At 38.5% G+C, this 15,464-nt stretch overlaps 1 protein-coding gene across 4 annotated transcripts in view; it reads left to right on the top strand.

Annotated features, from left to right (window-relative positions):
* The first annotated feature begins 313 nt into the window (after nucleotides 1-313).
* Nucleotides 314-15,464, top strand: part of CPED1 (cadherin like and PC-esterase domain containing 1) — a 251,594-nt gene continuing 236,443 nt past the window's right edge. For 2 of the 4 annotated variants that reach the window (XM_033098801.1, XM_033098800.1), the window contains exon 1: nucleotides 314-1,442. In XM_033098801.1, coding sequence (XP_032954692.1) covers nucleotides 1,194-1,442 — 249 coding nt within the window. In that variant the 5' untranslated portion in view covers nucleotides 314-1,193. The remainder of the gene's footprint in view (nucleotides 1,443-15,464) is intronic. The other 2 variants (XM_033098799.1, XM_033098798.1) reach the window with 2 other exon arrangements.

Raw genomic sequence — 15,464 nt, 5'->3', positions numbered from 1 at the left:
GCTTTAATCTCACCCTCGACCTTTGTCATCAATTGACGAAGGGCTATTTGGTTTTGCAATGTTGTATTAGGAAAAAGAAATTACATAAGGGATCAAACACCAAATGCGTATTTAAAATTCTGCTGCCCCGGGGAGGCAGCCACGTTTGGGGGAAATGAGAAATGCTGTGTGTTCTCCCCCCACGCCCGCCCCCAGTCAGTGGAAGCCCACGGTCTCGGTCCAGAGCCGACCGCGCCGCTCCAGCTGCCCCCGAGGACCCGAGAGCCCCGGGTCGTAGCTCCGCCCCGCGCCGCCCGAGCTCCGGCTGCGGTGCCCGCGGGCCCAGCTCCCCGCCCCGAGGGCAGCCGGCGCGCGCGTGGCGCTGTGTGTCTGCGCGCGTGTGTGTCCGCGTGTGGGAGATGAATTGGAGTCACACAGCTGGGTGTTTCCTTCCGAGGGGCTCTGATCAACAATCCGCTAGGGGAGCATGGAAACTTTTTTTTCTGACTGAAAGGATGAAAACCGAGTAAGTACCCAGAACTTGGAACAACCAATACAAGCAAAACCCTCACAGTAACCATGTCCATTCAAACCGTTTATTCCCTTTTTATGTGAAAAGCCGTGAATGCTTACAGGAAAGTGGCAATTTAAAACTGAATGAAGGGAAGCAGTTAAGAAACATGAAAGGCTGGAAGCTGGACTGCTTTTAAAACCGGAGGAAAAATGAGCTGCTCCCGCAGGCTGGCCTGGATCCAGCTGTGCAACAGGCACTTGGGGTTTTAACCTACTGCGTTCTTCAATGCCGTTTTTAGGCTCCAGATTTACTCTGGTGTTGTCTTCTCTTTTCCTGTAAAGCCTTTATTGTGAGTTAAAGGATGTTGTGAAAATAAGGCATTACCGAAAGCAACAGTTTGGCAGCCTGGGGGTGCGCTCAGGTTATTAGTTACAACTATTATTATTTGGATGTCTTTTTTTAACCCAGGCCAGCCACTTTTTTACTGTCATCCATGGAAGGGCTTTTACTAACCTTCTCCAGACTTTTGGGACCGATGATTCTTTGGCATGATTCTTCGGAAAGTTCTTAAGCGGGATGGAGCAATCTTGATTTAAGTTGTGGAAAAAGAAGACAGATTTGTATTTTTCATGCTGACAAAAAATAGCCGCTATGACTTTTCCGGCAACGTGGACTCGGGCCAAGTGAAGCTGAACTGGTCATGGTCTGTCGTCCAGGGTTCCTTTGTCGTCGGCGATTCTGCCCCCGGCCCTTCTTGGTGGGCTTGGTGGTGGCAATCTGTCTCTTCTACCAGACCCTGCCACTCCGAGGGACGGGAAAGCTCACAGCCACTGTCCCTGGGGCGGCCCCAAACACACCCATTGAAACCCAGACAAGCAGATGCAAGAAAGGATTCACTCCGGACAAACAGTGCTTCCTTCTCTCCAGTAATGGTCAGGAAATCAGAAAGGTAAGATGGTCATAACCTTAACCTTGACATTTCTTGCAAAGATAGCAGTCTGCCTCTCTCTGTCCATTATATAAAACTAAAATTAACTTCCACGAGGTCTGAAAGGGATCCAGAGTATACACAGTTCAGAGAGTGACCTTATGACAGTGAAGCACGTTAGCTTCAACTTCTTATTTTACTTCCAGAAAGTTTTTATCTCTTACAATTTCACTTAATTTCAACATAACAGAATAGACAATTTGGAGGAGGTGGGAGTGATGTGAATGCTTTCTAAAATATTAGGATTCTAAGATCTGAAGATTTTTTACTCTGGGAACATAAATCAAAGATTTCTAAAATTCGATAAACATTGAGTGTCTCTTTCCTCAAGGCAATCAATTAGTATGGCTGCCCAGACCATTCCAGGCTCCAAGACACTCCAAAATTTCATTTTGTAATTGGTGAAATCAATTTTTCACTGGTGAACACATTTCTAGAGCAAATGTTTATATCTGAAGCATTTCAAAGAATAATATAATAGGTTTCTTCAAAAAAATTGACACACTGCATTTTATTGTCTATAGAATTAGAAAAATATAGATTATTCTATACTTATACTATGCTAATTAACATTTCTAATCTCACTTGTCAAGTGTTGGAGGAAACACAAAACATGAAAACACTCAGAATTTCTATTTTAATATGCCACTCTGTTTATGCCTGTCAGTGGAATGATGACATTTAAAATAGTCCAGTCTAAAAGAGAAAAAGAAAAAAGAAACACACACACATAACTCATGGTAGCAAGGCCAATGATATCTATACTACAACAGGTAGTATAAAAAGTCAATTTAGGAATCTATAAAGTACTATCTTATATTTGCAGTATGATTATGCTTATTGTTTGGAGCACAATTTCTTGATGAATACCAATCCTGCTACCAGTATTGCTAACACCTCCAGCATGACTACCATTTTGTTTTAAAAACTGTTTCATGTACTTCACATCAGACTGGACCCTGTAAGATAGGTAAGGCAAGTATGAGTATCTTCGTTTTACAGATAGGGTGACTAACCCTCACATATATTCAGGTGGGCCGCATTATGACGTGATACATCTGCGTGATTCCCACTGTAGGACTGATTCTTTAAATAGAAGTAAATTCAAAGTTCTAGTAACAATTTGTGAAACCACATCTCTAAGAACTTATTTAATATACGTATAACTAGCAACACTTCTAGATGAAACTTCAGCTGCAAGTGTGAATCAATGATTAATTGATTGTTCAATTGTTCATTTGTACTACCATAACTTAACTCTTACTTGCTTTTTTGTGTGTTTTTTTGAGTACGTCACATTTTTGATGGGTATAAACTGTGACTTTGAAAGTTACTTCTTGTTTGTTTTTAATATTAGTAAATATCATTTATTTAAAAACAGTTGAGATGGTTTTGCTTTTTAAGTACCTAAAATTTTTGCTGAGATGGAAAAAAGGTTTTTCTTTTTAACTTACAGTTCTTACTCCCTACTTGACTTTACGTGACTCCTGCTTTTGTCTGTGAGTTAGGCATATGTTAACTGTTATTTGTAGGCTGTCACAAAAAATTCCATTTCAGCTTTGGATCTTCTGCTACTTATGAACCATCTGAAACTTATTGGCTGCTTGTATAAAACATTTACTCTAGAATTTTCTTCACAAAAAATGCCAAACACGTGATGATTTTTTTTCCAAATTGTTCACAGTCTTAAATATTTTAACCATAAGCAAGATTCCAAATTCACAACAGTCCAGAAGCCCAGTAGATATGAACACTGAATTTCCAAACATTTGCCATGTGCCTCTATTTTTAACTTAACTTGTGCCATTGGTTTAGAGCCAGTTTTCATTGGAGATAGAAAGGAAACTAGAAGGAAAGTGTCATGTAGAAGTTAGTTAAAATCAGGTATAAATTAGCTCCCCTTGTAGTATATGATGCAAAAAGAATTGAATAATAATCCAATTTTGAATATTAAATATTCTTTCAGATAGCTTAAGTGAAGAAAGAAATGTCTTTGGGGTCAATATATAGATTATTCTCAAAAACAGCTACTTATGAAGTTCATTTAAAAAATATCTGATGCGACACTGCATACATTTTTCTTAAGGCCTAAAATATAGCTTTTAGGTATTTTATAGAAAAAGCATTGTTTCTGTCTATAAGTTTTTGGTTTTGTTATTACTTTTATTGGCATACCAAAATATACGTGTCACTAGGGCTTTCCCTTTCTTGTATTCATCCATCTTTAAATGCTTTATAAAGTTTTTAAAACAGCTGGTTTTGACCTAAGGTTCATGGATTCCAGAAAGTATTTGGATGTATAAGATATCTACCAAACCTAAGATTTTAAGCAAAATACTGTGTGTATATGTGTGTGCAGTTCTCCGATCCTATTCAGGTATTCAGACCTAAAGAAATACTACGTAAGAAACACGAAAAATGCTTAAAAAACAATACATTTAAACTTTAAAGTAACTGCCCCTCCAGCAAGTGAAAGTTACTTCTAGATTTATAAATCTAAAAAAGGAAAAAAAAAATCTTATAGAGTCCACATGAGGATGTTTGAAAATGATTGAATGAATACTGTAGAGTCTACATGAATAAAATTCAGAAACCAAAGTATACTCAGAGTATTTCTTGAGTAAGTTTTCACACTTTTATGAATGAGCAATAAGTATGTCCCAGTCTTTTGGTTTCTTGTTTCCAAGACAAGACCTTTTGTACTGTATCAGTCCATCTACAGAGGGTTGTGTGGAAGCAAATATTTAAAGGTGCGTGACTGTACCCTTTACACCTTTACAATTGGGATCTGGTTCAATGTCTAAAACTGCGTTCAGTACAGATTGAGATCATGGTATAGTATATGCCAACTTTCCACAGTGAGGAAGTACTCTCCCTCTTTCTGGCCAAATTCTTTTTTTCCCCATTTTAACTTTCCAAAGTGCCTTGCTTAGCAGATGTACTTTGTCATTTCTTCTGGGTTTTCTCTGAACATTAGTTGTTTGAATTTTGGCTGATGATTAGTCATGTCTTAAAATTATTTCAAAGTAATAATCTGTAAACTGAAGACAATTTCAGTTGTTTTCAGTGAAGTAGGTCACTCAATAGATTTACTTATTTTTCTGGAATCTAACACTTTACTATTTTGTAACATAGGAACACATAAACAGACACAATGGAAGAATATCTTCTTAGTATCTGCTCTATTAATGGAAACTTTTCTCTTTGGGGAATACATTTGTACTCACCATAGCCATGTGTTTCTGATTATCTCCTGTTGATGCTCTACAAGGAGAATTCTGTTCCTTTGTTGCTTGACTATTCGTTCTCCATTTCTTCTTGATTTCATTCTCCTTCAATGACTGTTCTTTACAACTACTCTTCCCAGTATCCACCCATAACCCAATGCAAATAAATGAATGTTTTCATTACAGATATGTTTAATTCGTCTGTGTTTCTAATAATGCATAATATATTTACCATCTGAAAATTTCTAAAAATGACTTGTGTAGGCCAGGTTTTCTAGAAATAGAACCCAAGGTGAACATTTAATGCTGACATTTTATTGGATGGTGCAATCCCAGGACGCAAGAGTTGGGGCAAAAAGGAAAGAAGGCGGCAAACACAAATGGATGCATTATTGGGAGACGTTTCCAGAGAGGCTACATTAAACTATTGTATCTCAGAACAGGCACTGGGGGAAGGAGGCAAGAAAGGCCAGCAGTTTATTTCCCGGCTTTCCCCTTCTTCTGTCTTTCGTTAGTTCGAGTCTGTCCCACGCTACTTCCAAGTAGTGTTACCTGAACTCTCTGGGCAGCCACTGGGGAGCCAGGGCCTCGGTGGGTGTAGTCCTGCACTGGCAAAGGTGAGCTGGTCCCTGCTTCTCAGTCAGTTGTGTGCAGCACAGGGACTCCCAGGGGGCAGAGGTGGTGAAAAGAGTGCCCATAGCTTACCACAACCGTGGCACGAATAATGCCCACTGGAGGGGTATGTGCGTCGAGGCGATCTAATGTCTGATACAGTAGTTCTGCTAATTTTGCTTTCTAAAACCCACACAAAATGTCAAAATGTGCTCTTGGTCTTGAGAAATGACATTGGTTTCTTTAAGCGATATGCTCTCAAAGTCAGATCTGCTTATCTGTGGGCAAGGTCTCCAGTTTGGGCTGAACCATTTTTTTTTTTTTTGAAGTCCGGCATTTTATTTTATTAAAATGTATTGGGGCGACAATGGTCAACAAAACTACATAGGTTTCAAGTGTACAATTCTATAATACATCATCTATGTATTGCATTAAGTTTGAGATACTGGGGTTAATGGCATGCTATAGCTGGAGGTGTGAGGAGATGTGTTGAGGTGGGAGCAGTAGGGAAAGAGGTTAAGATTATGGAATATATATATATATATATATATATATATATATATATATATATAGTCTACATAGAATATATACTCTTTAAGAGCAGGGACTTTATTTCACTTAGTGCTGCATCCTTACTACCAAAATAGTATCTGACACATAGTGAGCACTGAATAAATATCTAGTCAATGAAACAATAAATAATTGAATCATGAATTTAAGGGTCAGAGAAGGCCTACTTTAGAGCAGAGGCCAGGAAATGAAATGAGAGGAACAACTTCCCTTTCATTTCATTTTTCCTCTTTGCTGAACTTTCAGTTTCTCCACTTCATCTTTTTCCTGTGCCAGTGCCCTTGAGCTCCTGCTGTACCATTTCTTGCACTTCTGGTTAACGCTAATCATCCTGCTACTTTGCTACATTGAGTCTGCTTCGTCAGTTATCATCCATCTCTCCTGCTTTCTCCAGCTCATTTGTCTTGTTGGGATCTTTATCCCTGTAAATATTGTCAAGAATCTACCATATTAAAACATACAAACAAACGAAAAACAGCATCATTTCCCAACTATTTCTACTTCCCATCTCTCTTGGCTTCTTTGTTATCATCGTCTAACTGCTCTTTCTATCAAGCAATTTTCATTTTTTAACAGATTGATTGTACTAAAACCGAGTTTTTCCTCTTATGTGATTTGGTATGTTAACCAGATTTGAAGGTAAAGATGTTTAAATTATGCCAGTAACATCTAAATATAGGGGTCTATGTATAGAAGGTTCTCGGGAGATGTTGCCAGCATGTGAACAGGTATGCAACGTTCATATGAGTTGGGCTTCCTGATGAGCACTTAATTAAAGTCTGTGGATATCTCTGAGATAATTGATTAGAGCTACGTTAAATTTTTATAATGAAAGATGCACATGGGTGAAAAATTACTCATACGGAGATAATTTTAAACAAATTCAAATTTGTTTACATTACATAGATTTTAATGAAGACTTGATGGTGCTCATATTTAAGCAAGCTTTATTAACTTTCCTATAAATCAAAGAATTAATCAGGTCAGTGGTGTCATTCTCTCTGTGTTTTTCTTTTTCAAGATAGTGGCAACAGCTTCTGCTTCTTTCTCTGTTTCTTGTTCTAATGGAATTAGAAACTCACATAAGATAACCCCCCCCGAAATAGAAACCACTATGTACACTGACATTATTATAAAAAATGCTTCCTGTTGTCGACTTTGAATGTGTGGCCTGTTGGGGTGAAAGAAATATTTTGGTTTCATTTTTCCCTTTGGTTTCCTTTGGATGCTTTTTCTAGGAAGCCATTCTAACTGCAAGGATGAGCTCATGTTCTAAAAGTGGATTTATGTTCTCTAACAAAAACTATACCAAAGTTGGAAATTTGCAAGGTAAACAGTACTTTGTCAGCTTTTGTGCTTTGCAGGGACTTGTTCAAAACATAAAACAAAACACTTTGACCTATCATGTCCAGGGTTAAAAAAGAAATACAATGATAAAAGATGAATTGAGTCTCTACAGTATATAAGGATCTTAATGAAATTTTTTCAATTAAATTCACCAATAGAGGCTTATGATCCAAACTAGTAGATGAACAAATAATTCTTATTAAGAAGAGCACATGGGTTTAGAATTACAGAATTGGCCTGATCACGTGTTCTGAAATATAATTACATTTGTCACCTCTAATCCTTACTCGGGGACTCTTGACTGTACTCCATCTCCCTCTAGCCCCCAGTTTGCTTATACTACATACCAGTCAGAGCAACTTGCTAAGGGGAGCTCTGCGACTCGATTGCCGGTGGGAGTACACCTGTCTCCAGCAAGGCTTCTAACATCAAACATGTTAAGTATACTGAATAAGAAGTCTAATAGACCATACAGACGTACGTTGTAGACAAACATGGGCTTCAGGACACATCGGCTCATGTTCCTACTGGGTTATTTACTAGCTGTAGGACATTGGCAAATTTTACCTGGATTTCTAAACTCTCAATTTCTTCCTGGAAAAATGGAGCTAACTACACTCTGCTTATGAGAACTGAATATAGGTCTGAAAACACCAAGCCTGGTGGCACTCAATAAGTGTTTGTGTCTTTCCAGCCCCTGAGAAGCTTGGTGTAAATTCTGGCCTCAAAAGCAGGCTCTTTAAAGGGCTTATATTAGATTTGTTTCAAGATTGCACGTGTCGTACATAGTTTTGATTCTCAGTTGATGTGTTTTCTTCATTACATTTTGCAGGCAGATGTTTAAGTCAGCGTGTCCTGTGCTAGCAGTCTTCAGTTTCTTTTCTCTTTCAAACCTCTAAATGCAATCAAACGCAGGCGCAGTCCATTGGTATTGCCAGGGCTGTGCATGATACTTCCTTCCTCTCTCGCTCAGTAAAGAGTGACTAAAAGTAGTGGGGATGTGGCACGTCTTCCCTGGTTATTATTTACAAGTCATAATCCTGTAAATTATTTGCAAATTTGATTGTAATTCTTTTCATAGCTAATTTCTTACAACACATCTCCCAGCGGATCTTGACAAATAGAAGCTGGTATCTTCTGCCCTCAATATATTCTGACGATGCCAAAGAGGGATCTGGGAAAAAGTGGCAATTCAGGATGGGAGTCAGGCAAGGGACAAAGCCCGACGACAGTGAATAACCCACCTATGGGGAGAAAAATGGAATTTATTTAAAGAGTAATATTGCTCCAGGGTCATGGTGTTTCCAATTTATTTCAACATACAAAATGTGGATACCATTGTGGCATTGGTACAGACTTTTGTAAACCTTCTGAACCACCTGTCAAAGGTCCACGTATCTGACGCAGAGCCTGCGGTTCCCCCACTCACTCTCTCCAGGCAAAAGGGGACACAGTTCCAATGCTGAATAGTTGAGTGACCATGCACCAGTGATTCCTTTGGGCTTCGTTTTCCTAGGCTGTGGCATAGCGATGGAAATGTCTGTTGCAGAGATGTTATGGGATCAAATTATGAGTGCTTTGGAAAACACTGAGATTATAAAAGGTCGCTACCTTTATAATCAGCACTGTTACACCTGCTAAAAACTAAACAGACATATTAAAATTTTTAGGAGTTTATTTGAGCAAAAATCTATTCAAATCAAGCAGCACCAAACCAGAAATATTTAGGAACTCAGCACTGGCAGAGGATCAGGGAGTGACTTTTATGAAGAAAAGGCGGAAGCAAAGCTAGGATTTATTGATTGGCTATAGCCTAAAGCCTAATTGACTGTGATTGGTTGTCCTTAAGTTTTGATTTCATCACCTTGAGGCATTTATAGGTTTAGATTTTGGGTGGCTTATGTAGACCGCCAGGGCATTAGAGCCCGCTTAGTCTCATGGCCTCCTTGTTCAATTAATCTCAGACATCCCACAGGCTAATGCCATGAAAATATTCTCATTTTCACCTATTGAGGGAAAAGAATTCATATAAGCAACATAAATGTGAGTACCAGGAATACCCCTTTTTTCATTAAAAAATTATAGTATAGTGTGCTATTCAAATGTCAAGTTATACATTTATGTTTCAAAACGCCACTAGCGTCCAAAATTGTGCCATCACAATTGAGTTTCCTCATGATGTTTTACTGTTTCTTTAACAAGCAGTAGGAAATCTAATAGCATTCCAATAGTTTCAGCTCTCAGCCTAGTTCTTCCCCGGTGGAAAATCTAGCATAAATTTAGCCATAGTGCACCAAATACTTCAGGAAAAATGGAACAGGAAATTAACTTTTCTGCAGCACTGCAGGAACTACCTGACCTTAGAAAAGTATCAACCAGAAAGTTGTCTTTCATACTGAGCAGCAAACCTTCCCTTACTGGACACACCCAGAGGGCAGAAGTGATTTCTAATGCGCTTTTCCTCACTTATCTTTTTTTTTTTTTTTTTCTGAGTAAACTGTGAAAACATTAATAATACCTTTGAAGCTTCCTACACACAAGCCAAACCTATTTACCCATGTATTTTAGTGCTACATAAGCAATTTTAAAAGTAGATAGATTTGAGGCAGAGTTCATTTTTCTTTTTGGTGGAAGAGTAGAAAAGGTTAAGGGGAAAGGAGATAAGCGGATTATTCTTCTTTTAAAGAAGCAATGGTGATCAAGTTTACACAATGCCTGGCACAGTAACAGGTTGGAGGAATGGATGAATGGGATCTAGTATAATTCATGCTGTGTGTCCATGTGTAGAACTCCCTATGGTGGTCAGCAGTCCTTAAATTCTTCTTTTGTATTTCCAATTGAATTCTTAAACTCGGGTCTCCCTCGGCCCCCCATTCAGGTGCCTCGCCTCCTGCTTTCCTAGGAAGATCAAAGCATTCTTATGCATTAGAAAAGATGGTTTCTCTGTAGGCATGGCCTGTGAGACCTGCTGGATCTTTAAGAAGGGAACTGGACCTCTAGGAAGGGAATTCATTTTGCTAGCCAGTCACAAAAGGAAGCCGAACGCTAGTCTGCGACACAGTTCATTAGAATTTAGGGAGTTGTAAATTTAATAACAATATTAAATGAAGTCTTATTCTTTTCTCTAGAGATTGTGCTTCTGTTGTGGTATTACTAGATATTGTCATCCTGCCAATTTTTGATTTTTAAAGCAAAAAGTTGGCCATCAAAAACGTAAACGTTCTAGATTGAGTGTGTAGTTTGGAGAGCTCTAAGATAGACTTAGAGAAGGATGTGTAAGGTTGTGTTACACTGTGTTGGTGTGATAGTGCAGCACCTGTCAACAGGAGCAGGATGGGAGTAGACTGGGTGGAGGCTCCTAGAGGGGAAGCAGGGACAGAGGGCCCTTAGGGTTACCCAGGGAAGTCATCGAGGAGAACCTCGGTTGTATATTAGTACCGGCCAGTGGGACAAGATGCAGAAGCCATGCAAAGTGAACAGCCACAAGGGTACTCAGAGTAAGCAAGAAAACAGAGTCAGTGCTGAGGAGTAAATGCGTCCTTAAGAAAACTTAGTGTACGAATCTGATACAAGGCAGGATGCTTCTTTTGTGCAGAGTGTGGTGCCTGAGTATTTCACACTCACTCCCCCATTCTTCTTAAGACTTTGACCCCCACTTGGGTAGGATGAGCCATAGTTTCTCTGGTTTGGTGAGATGTGTGCCTTCACCCTGAAGCCTTTCATTCAGAACTAGAGCTGATCTTTGCTGCCCTGGAGATGTGGGGCTACCTGCATGGAGTGTGTTGCTTTCATCCTTAAAACCATCTGTGCAGTTCCTGGGGACACTGGATTGCTGGGGAGAATCCAGATGAACTTGTTGGTACAGGGATGTGAAAGCTGAGGGTGGAAGACAGGAGCCAGAGGTGCTGAGTACCTGGGATGGACAATATTAGCCACATGAAGTAGGTTCAGGAACCTGTCCTCTCCCAGAGGGGATGAATGTGGTGACTGGATAGGCAGTGGAGGGGAAATCTTATTCCCAATTCAGTGCCTGAATTCCACACTTATATCTGCAGTTGTTTTATTAGGCCGGGCACTGTCCCGAGTAGGGCGTGTTTGCTGTGGTGCTGAAAGAGGTTCCAGGCTGGCCCCACAGATTCTTTCATGGTGGCCTCCTGCAGAAGGCTTGGGTCATGTGTGTGCAGTGGTGAGACACAGAGGAGACTGCAGGACTGGAAGGAAAGCTAAAGTCTTAACTGGGCAGGAGGGTGATGGGAGGAAGAGTAGCAGGTTTTGTAGTAGGGAGAGCCGAGAGGAGAGAATGAGGATTGAAATGGAGAAGGAAAATGGGAGTTCAGGAACTTAGTGAGCGAATACTATTGAATTTCATAAGACTAGACAGTGGAGATTGTATTTTTTAAGCCAAAAAGAGGGAATGTAATGTGATAAAAGGCTTTTTATATCTTCAGTGTGAATTTCATTATAGAGCATTATAACAGAGTATACAATTAAATCATATTTAGTTGTGCAATTATTATAGCAAAGCTGTCTAATTTCATCTAGCAGCCACTTCTAAGAAATATGTTCATTATATATATGCTGTCAATGGCCATATATTTTTTTCATAATATTTTTGCTCTAACACTGGGTTTTTATCAGAGAAGCACAGTGGAAATGGTTGTCCTTTGATTATTTTTAAATACTTTAATATCCCTAATACATAAACACTTCCTTTTTCAGATTCCACGTGTAATTTGACGGAATCCGTATAAAATCATATGATTCATTTTTTAAGGGTTATATTTTGTTAAATTAATTAAACAAGTGGGCCATAAGACTAAAGTGGCTCGAATGTGATGGAAGCCTTTGTAAGCAACCCCAAATCTAAGCTTGTAAATGCTCAAAGGGGATAGACAATCAATTTCCTTTCATTGCTTCTATACATTCTCTATATAAGTCTTTCCCCTGGTTTCTCTAAGGAGGCTGGGGTAGGGTGAGCACTCCTAACCACTTGCAGTTTGGCACCACCCCAGTCAAATTGATTTTTGCTCAAGTAAACTTAAACTTTTTAATATACCTGTTTATCTTTTAACAATTTAAAGTGTTTTAGCTTGTCAGGAGTTTCTTTTATAAAATAAATGCTTTGAGAGATATTTAAATGTGCCGTACTTTTATGAATGGCTATACATTTTCTTCTCTTTTTCTTTTTAGATTTTTATTTAAAAATATCGCTAACATACATCACATCAGTTTCAGGTGTGCACCACGGTTCTTCAACATTGAAGTACCTAATGACATGATCACCGTAAGTCCAGCAACCATCTGGCACTGTACCACGCTATCATATTATTGATGATATTCCGCATGCTGTACGTTACAACCCCATGATTTATTTGTTTTACACCTGGAACTTTGGACATCTTATTCCCCTGCACCTTCCCCCTTTTTAATTTTTCAATTACAGTTAACATTCAATATTATTTTGTATTAATTTCGGGTGTACAGACTTGTGGTTAGACATTTGTATAATTTAAGAAGTGATCCCCCGACTAATTTAGTACTCACTTGGCACTATATACAGTTATTACCATATTATTGACTATATTCTCTGTGCTTTACATCCCCATGACTATTTTGTAACAACCAATTTGTGCTTCTTAATCCCTTCCCCTTTTCCACCCACCTCCTCAACACCCACCCATCTGGCAACCATCAAAATGTTCTTTGTATCTATGAATGTGTTTCTGTGTGTTTTGTTCTTTAGATTCCACATATAAGTGAAATTATATGGCATCTGTCTTTCTCTGTCTGAGATAACCACTCACCACAATACCCTCCAGGTCCATCCATGCCACCGCAGATGTCAAAAACCCATTCCCTTCCATGGCTGAGCAATATTCCGTTGTATACAAGTATATGTATCACTCCTCTTTATCCATTCATCCATCAAAGGACACCAAGGCTGCCTCCACATCTTGGCCATTATAAACAATGTTGCAATAAACATATGGATGTGCATGTCTCCTCAAAGTAGAATTTTGGGTTTCTTCAGATAAATACCTAGAAGTGGGATTACTGGGTCCTTCTTTATCTCATGTTATAGTCGGTATTTTAAAGTCTATTTCGTCTGGTATAACTATTGCTACCCCAGCTTTTTATTTTTATTTTTTTCCATTTTCATGAAATAACATTTTTTATCCCCTGACTTTCAGTCTCTGTGTATCTTTCAATCTGAAGTGAGTCTCTTGTAGGCAGCATATGTAAGGATTTTGTTTTCTTATCCATTCAGCCACCCTATGTCTTTTAATTGGAGCATTGAAAGTAATGGTTGATAGATATGTAGTTATTGTCATTTTATTATTCATATTTTTAAATTTTTAATTTTTTAAATTTTTTTATTTTTTTGTCTTTAAAAAGTTCCTCTAAGGTTCCTTGTAATACTGGTTTGGTGGTGATGAGCTCCTTTAGCTTTTTCTTGTGTGGGAAGCTTTTTATCTGTCTTTCAATTTTAAATGATAGCCTTGCTTGGTAGAGTAATCTTGGTTGTAGATCCTTGCTTTTCATCACATTGAATATTTCCTGCCAATCCCTTCTGGCCTGCAAAGTTTCTGTTGAGAAATCGGTTGATCTTATCGGAACTCCCTTATAAGACACTAGTTGCCTTTCTCTTGCTGCTTTTAGGATTCTCTCTTTGTCTTTAACTTTTACCATTTTAATTATAATGTGTCTCAGTGTGGGCCTGTTTTGGTTTATCTTGTTTGGGACTCTCTGTACTTCCTGTATGTCTATTTCCTTCTCCAGGTTAGGAAAGTTTTCAGTCAGTATTTCTTCAAATAGGTTCTCAATCTCTTGCTTTCCCTCTTCTCCTTCTGGTACCTCTATGGTGTGAATGTTGTTATGCTTGAGGTTGTCCCAGAGGTCTCTTAAACTATCCTCATTTTTTAAAAATTAGTTTCAGGTGTACAAAGCAATGTAATAGTTAGACATTTACACCCCTCACAAAGTGATAACCCCCCCAAGTCTACTATCCCTCTGACATCGTACATAGCTATTACTATACCATTGACTATATTCCCTATGCTGTACTTTACATCCTGTGAATGCACACAGAGGGTACCAAAAAAATGTATACACATTTTAAGAAAGGAAAAACCTGTATTAAAATTACGCTGATGGTAACCAGTTTGAGCACCTCTTGTAATTGCAGAAGTCAAACATGACTTGTATTCATATTTTGTTATTAGTATATAATGAGTATTACAGTTTTAATACAGTTTTTTCCTTTCTTAAAATGTGTATATATTTTTTGGCACCCTCTGTGTGTGTGTGTGTGTGTGTGTGTGCGTGTGTGTGTGTGTGTGTGTGGTTATAGTGGACTTTCAATATTATTCTACTTCAACGTCAGCTATATAGCGTACTGTCAGGCATCTACACAGTCTATGAAGTGATGCCCCTGATAAGTCCAGTACCCAACTCACACCTTAGATAATCTTTACAACATTATTGATTATATTCCCCATATTGTATTGCACATCCCTGTGACTATATTGTGACTACTAATTTGTATTTTCTAATCCCTTCACCTTCTCCCCCATCCCCACCCGCCTCCCATCTAGCAACCATCAGTTTTTTCTCTATATTTATGAATCTATTTCTGTTTTGTTTGTTCGTTTATTTCATTCTTCAGATTCCACATGTAAGTGAGATCATATGGTATTTGTCTTTCTCAGTCTGACCTATTTCACTTAGCATAATATTTTTTAGGTCCATCCATCCATGTTGTTGCAAATGATAAGATTTAATTCTTTTTTATGGCCAAGTAATACTCCATTGTATAAATGTCACAGTTTCTTTATCCAATCATCTATCTGTGGGCATTTTGGTTGTTTCCATATCTTCGCTATTGTGACTAGTGTTGCAATAAACATAGCGGTGCATATATTGTTTCAAATTAGTGTTTTGGACTTCTTTGGATAGATACCTAGGAGTAAAATTGCTGGGTCATAAGGCAGTTCCATTTTCAATGTTTTGAAGAACCTCCATACTGTTTTCCATGGTGGTTGCACAAATCTGCAATCCCACCAACAGTGCATGAGGGTTCCCTTTTCTCCACATCTTCATCAACACTTGTTGTTTGTTGATTTATTAGTGATGGCCATTCTGATAGGTGTGAGCTGGTGTCTCAATGTAGTTTTTATTTGCATTTCTCGAATGATTAGTGATGTTGAGCATGTTTTCTTATGTCTGT

This window comes from Rhinolophus ferrumequinum, chromosome 26, assembly GCF_004115265.2.
Source record: "Rhinolophus ferrumequinum isolate MPI-CBG mRhiFer1 chromosome 26, mRhiFer1_v1.p, whole genome shotgun sequence".
Lineage (NCBI taxonomy): Eukaryota > Metazoa > Chordata > Mammalia > Chiroptera > Rhinolophidae > Rhinolophus > Rhinolophus ferrumequinum.
This window is presented reverse-complemented; position numbering and strand designations above follow the sequence as displayed.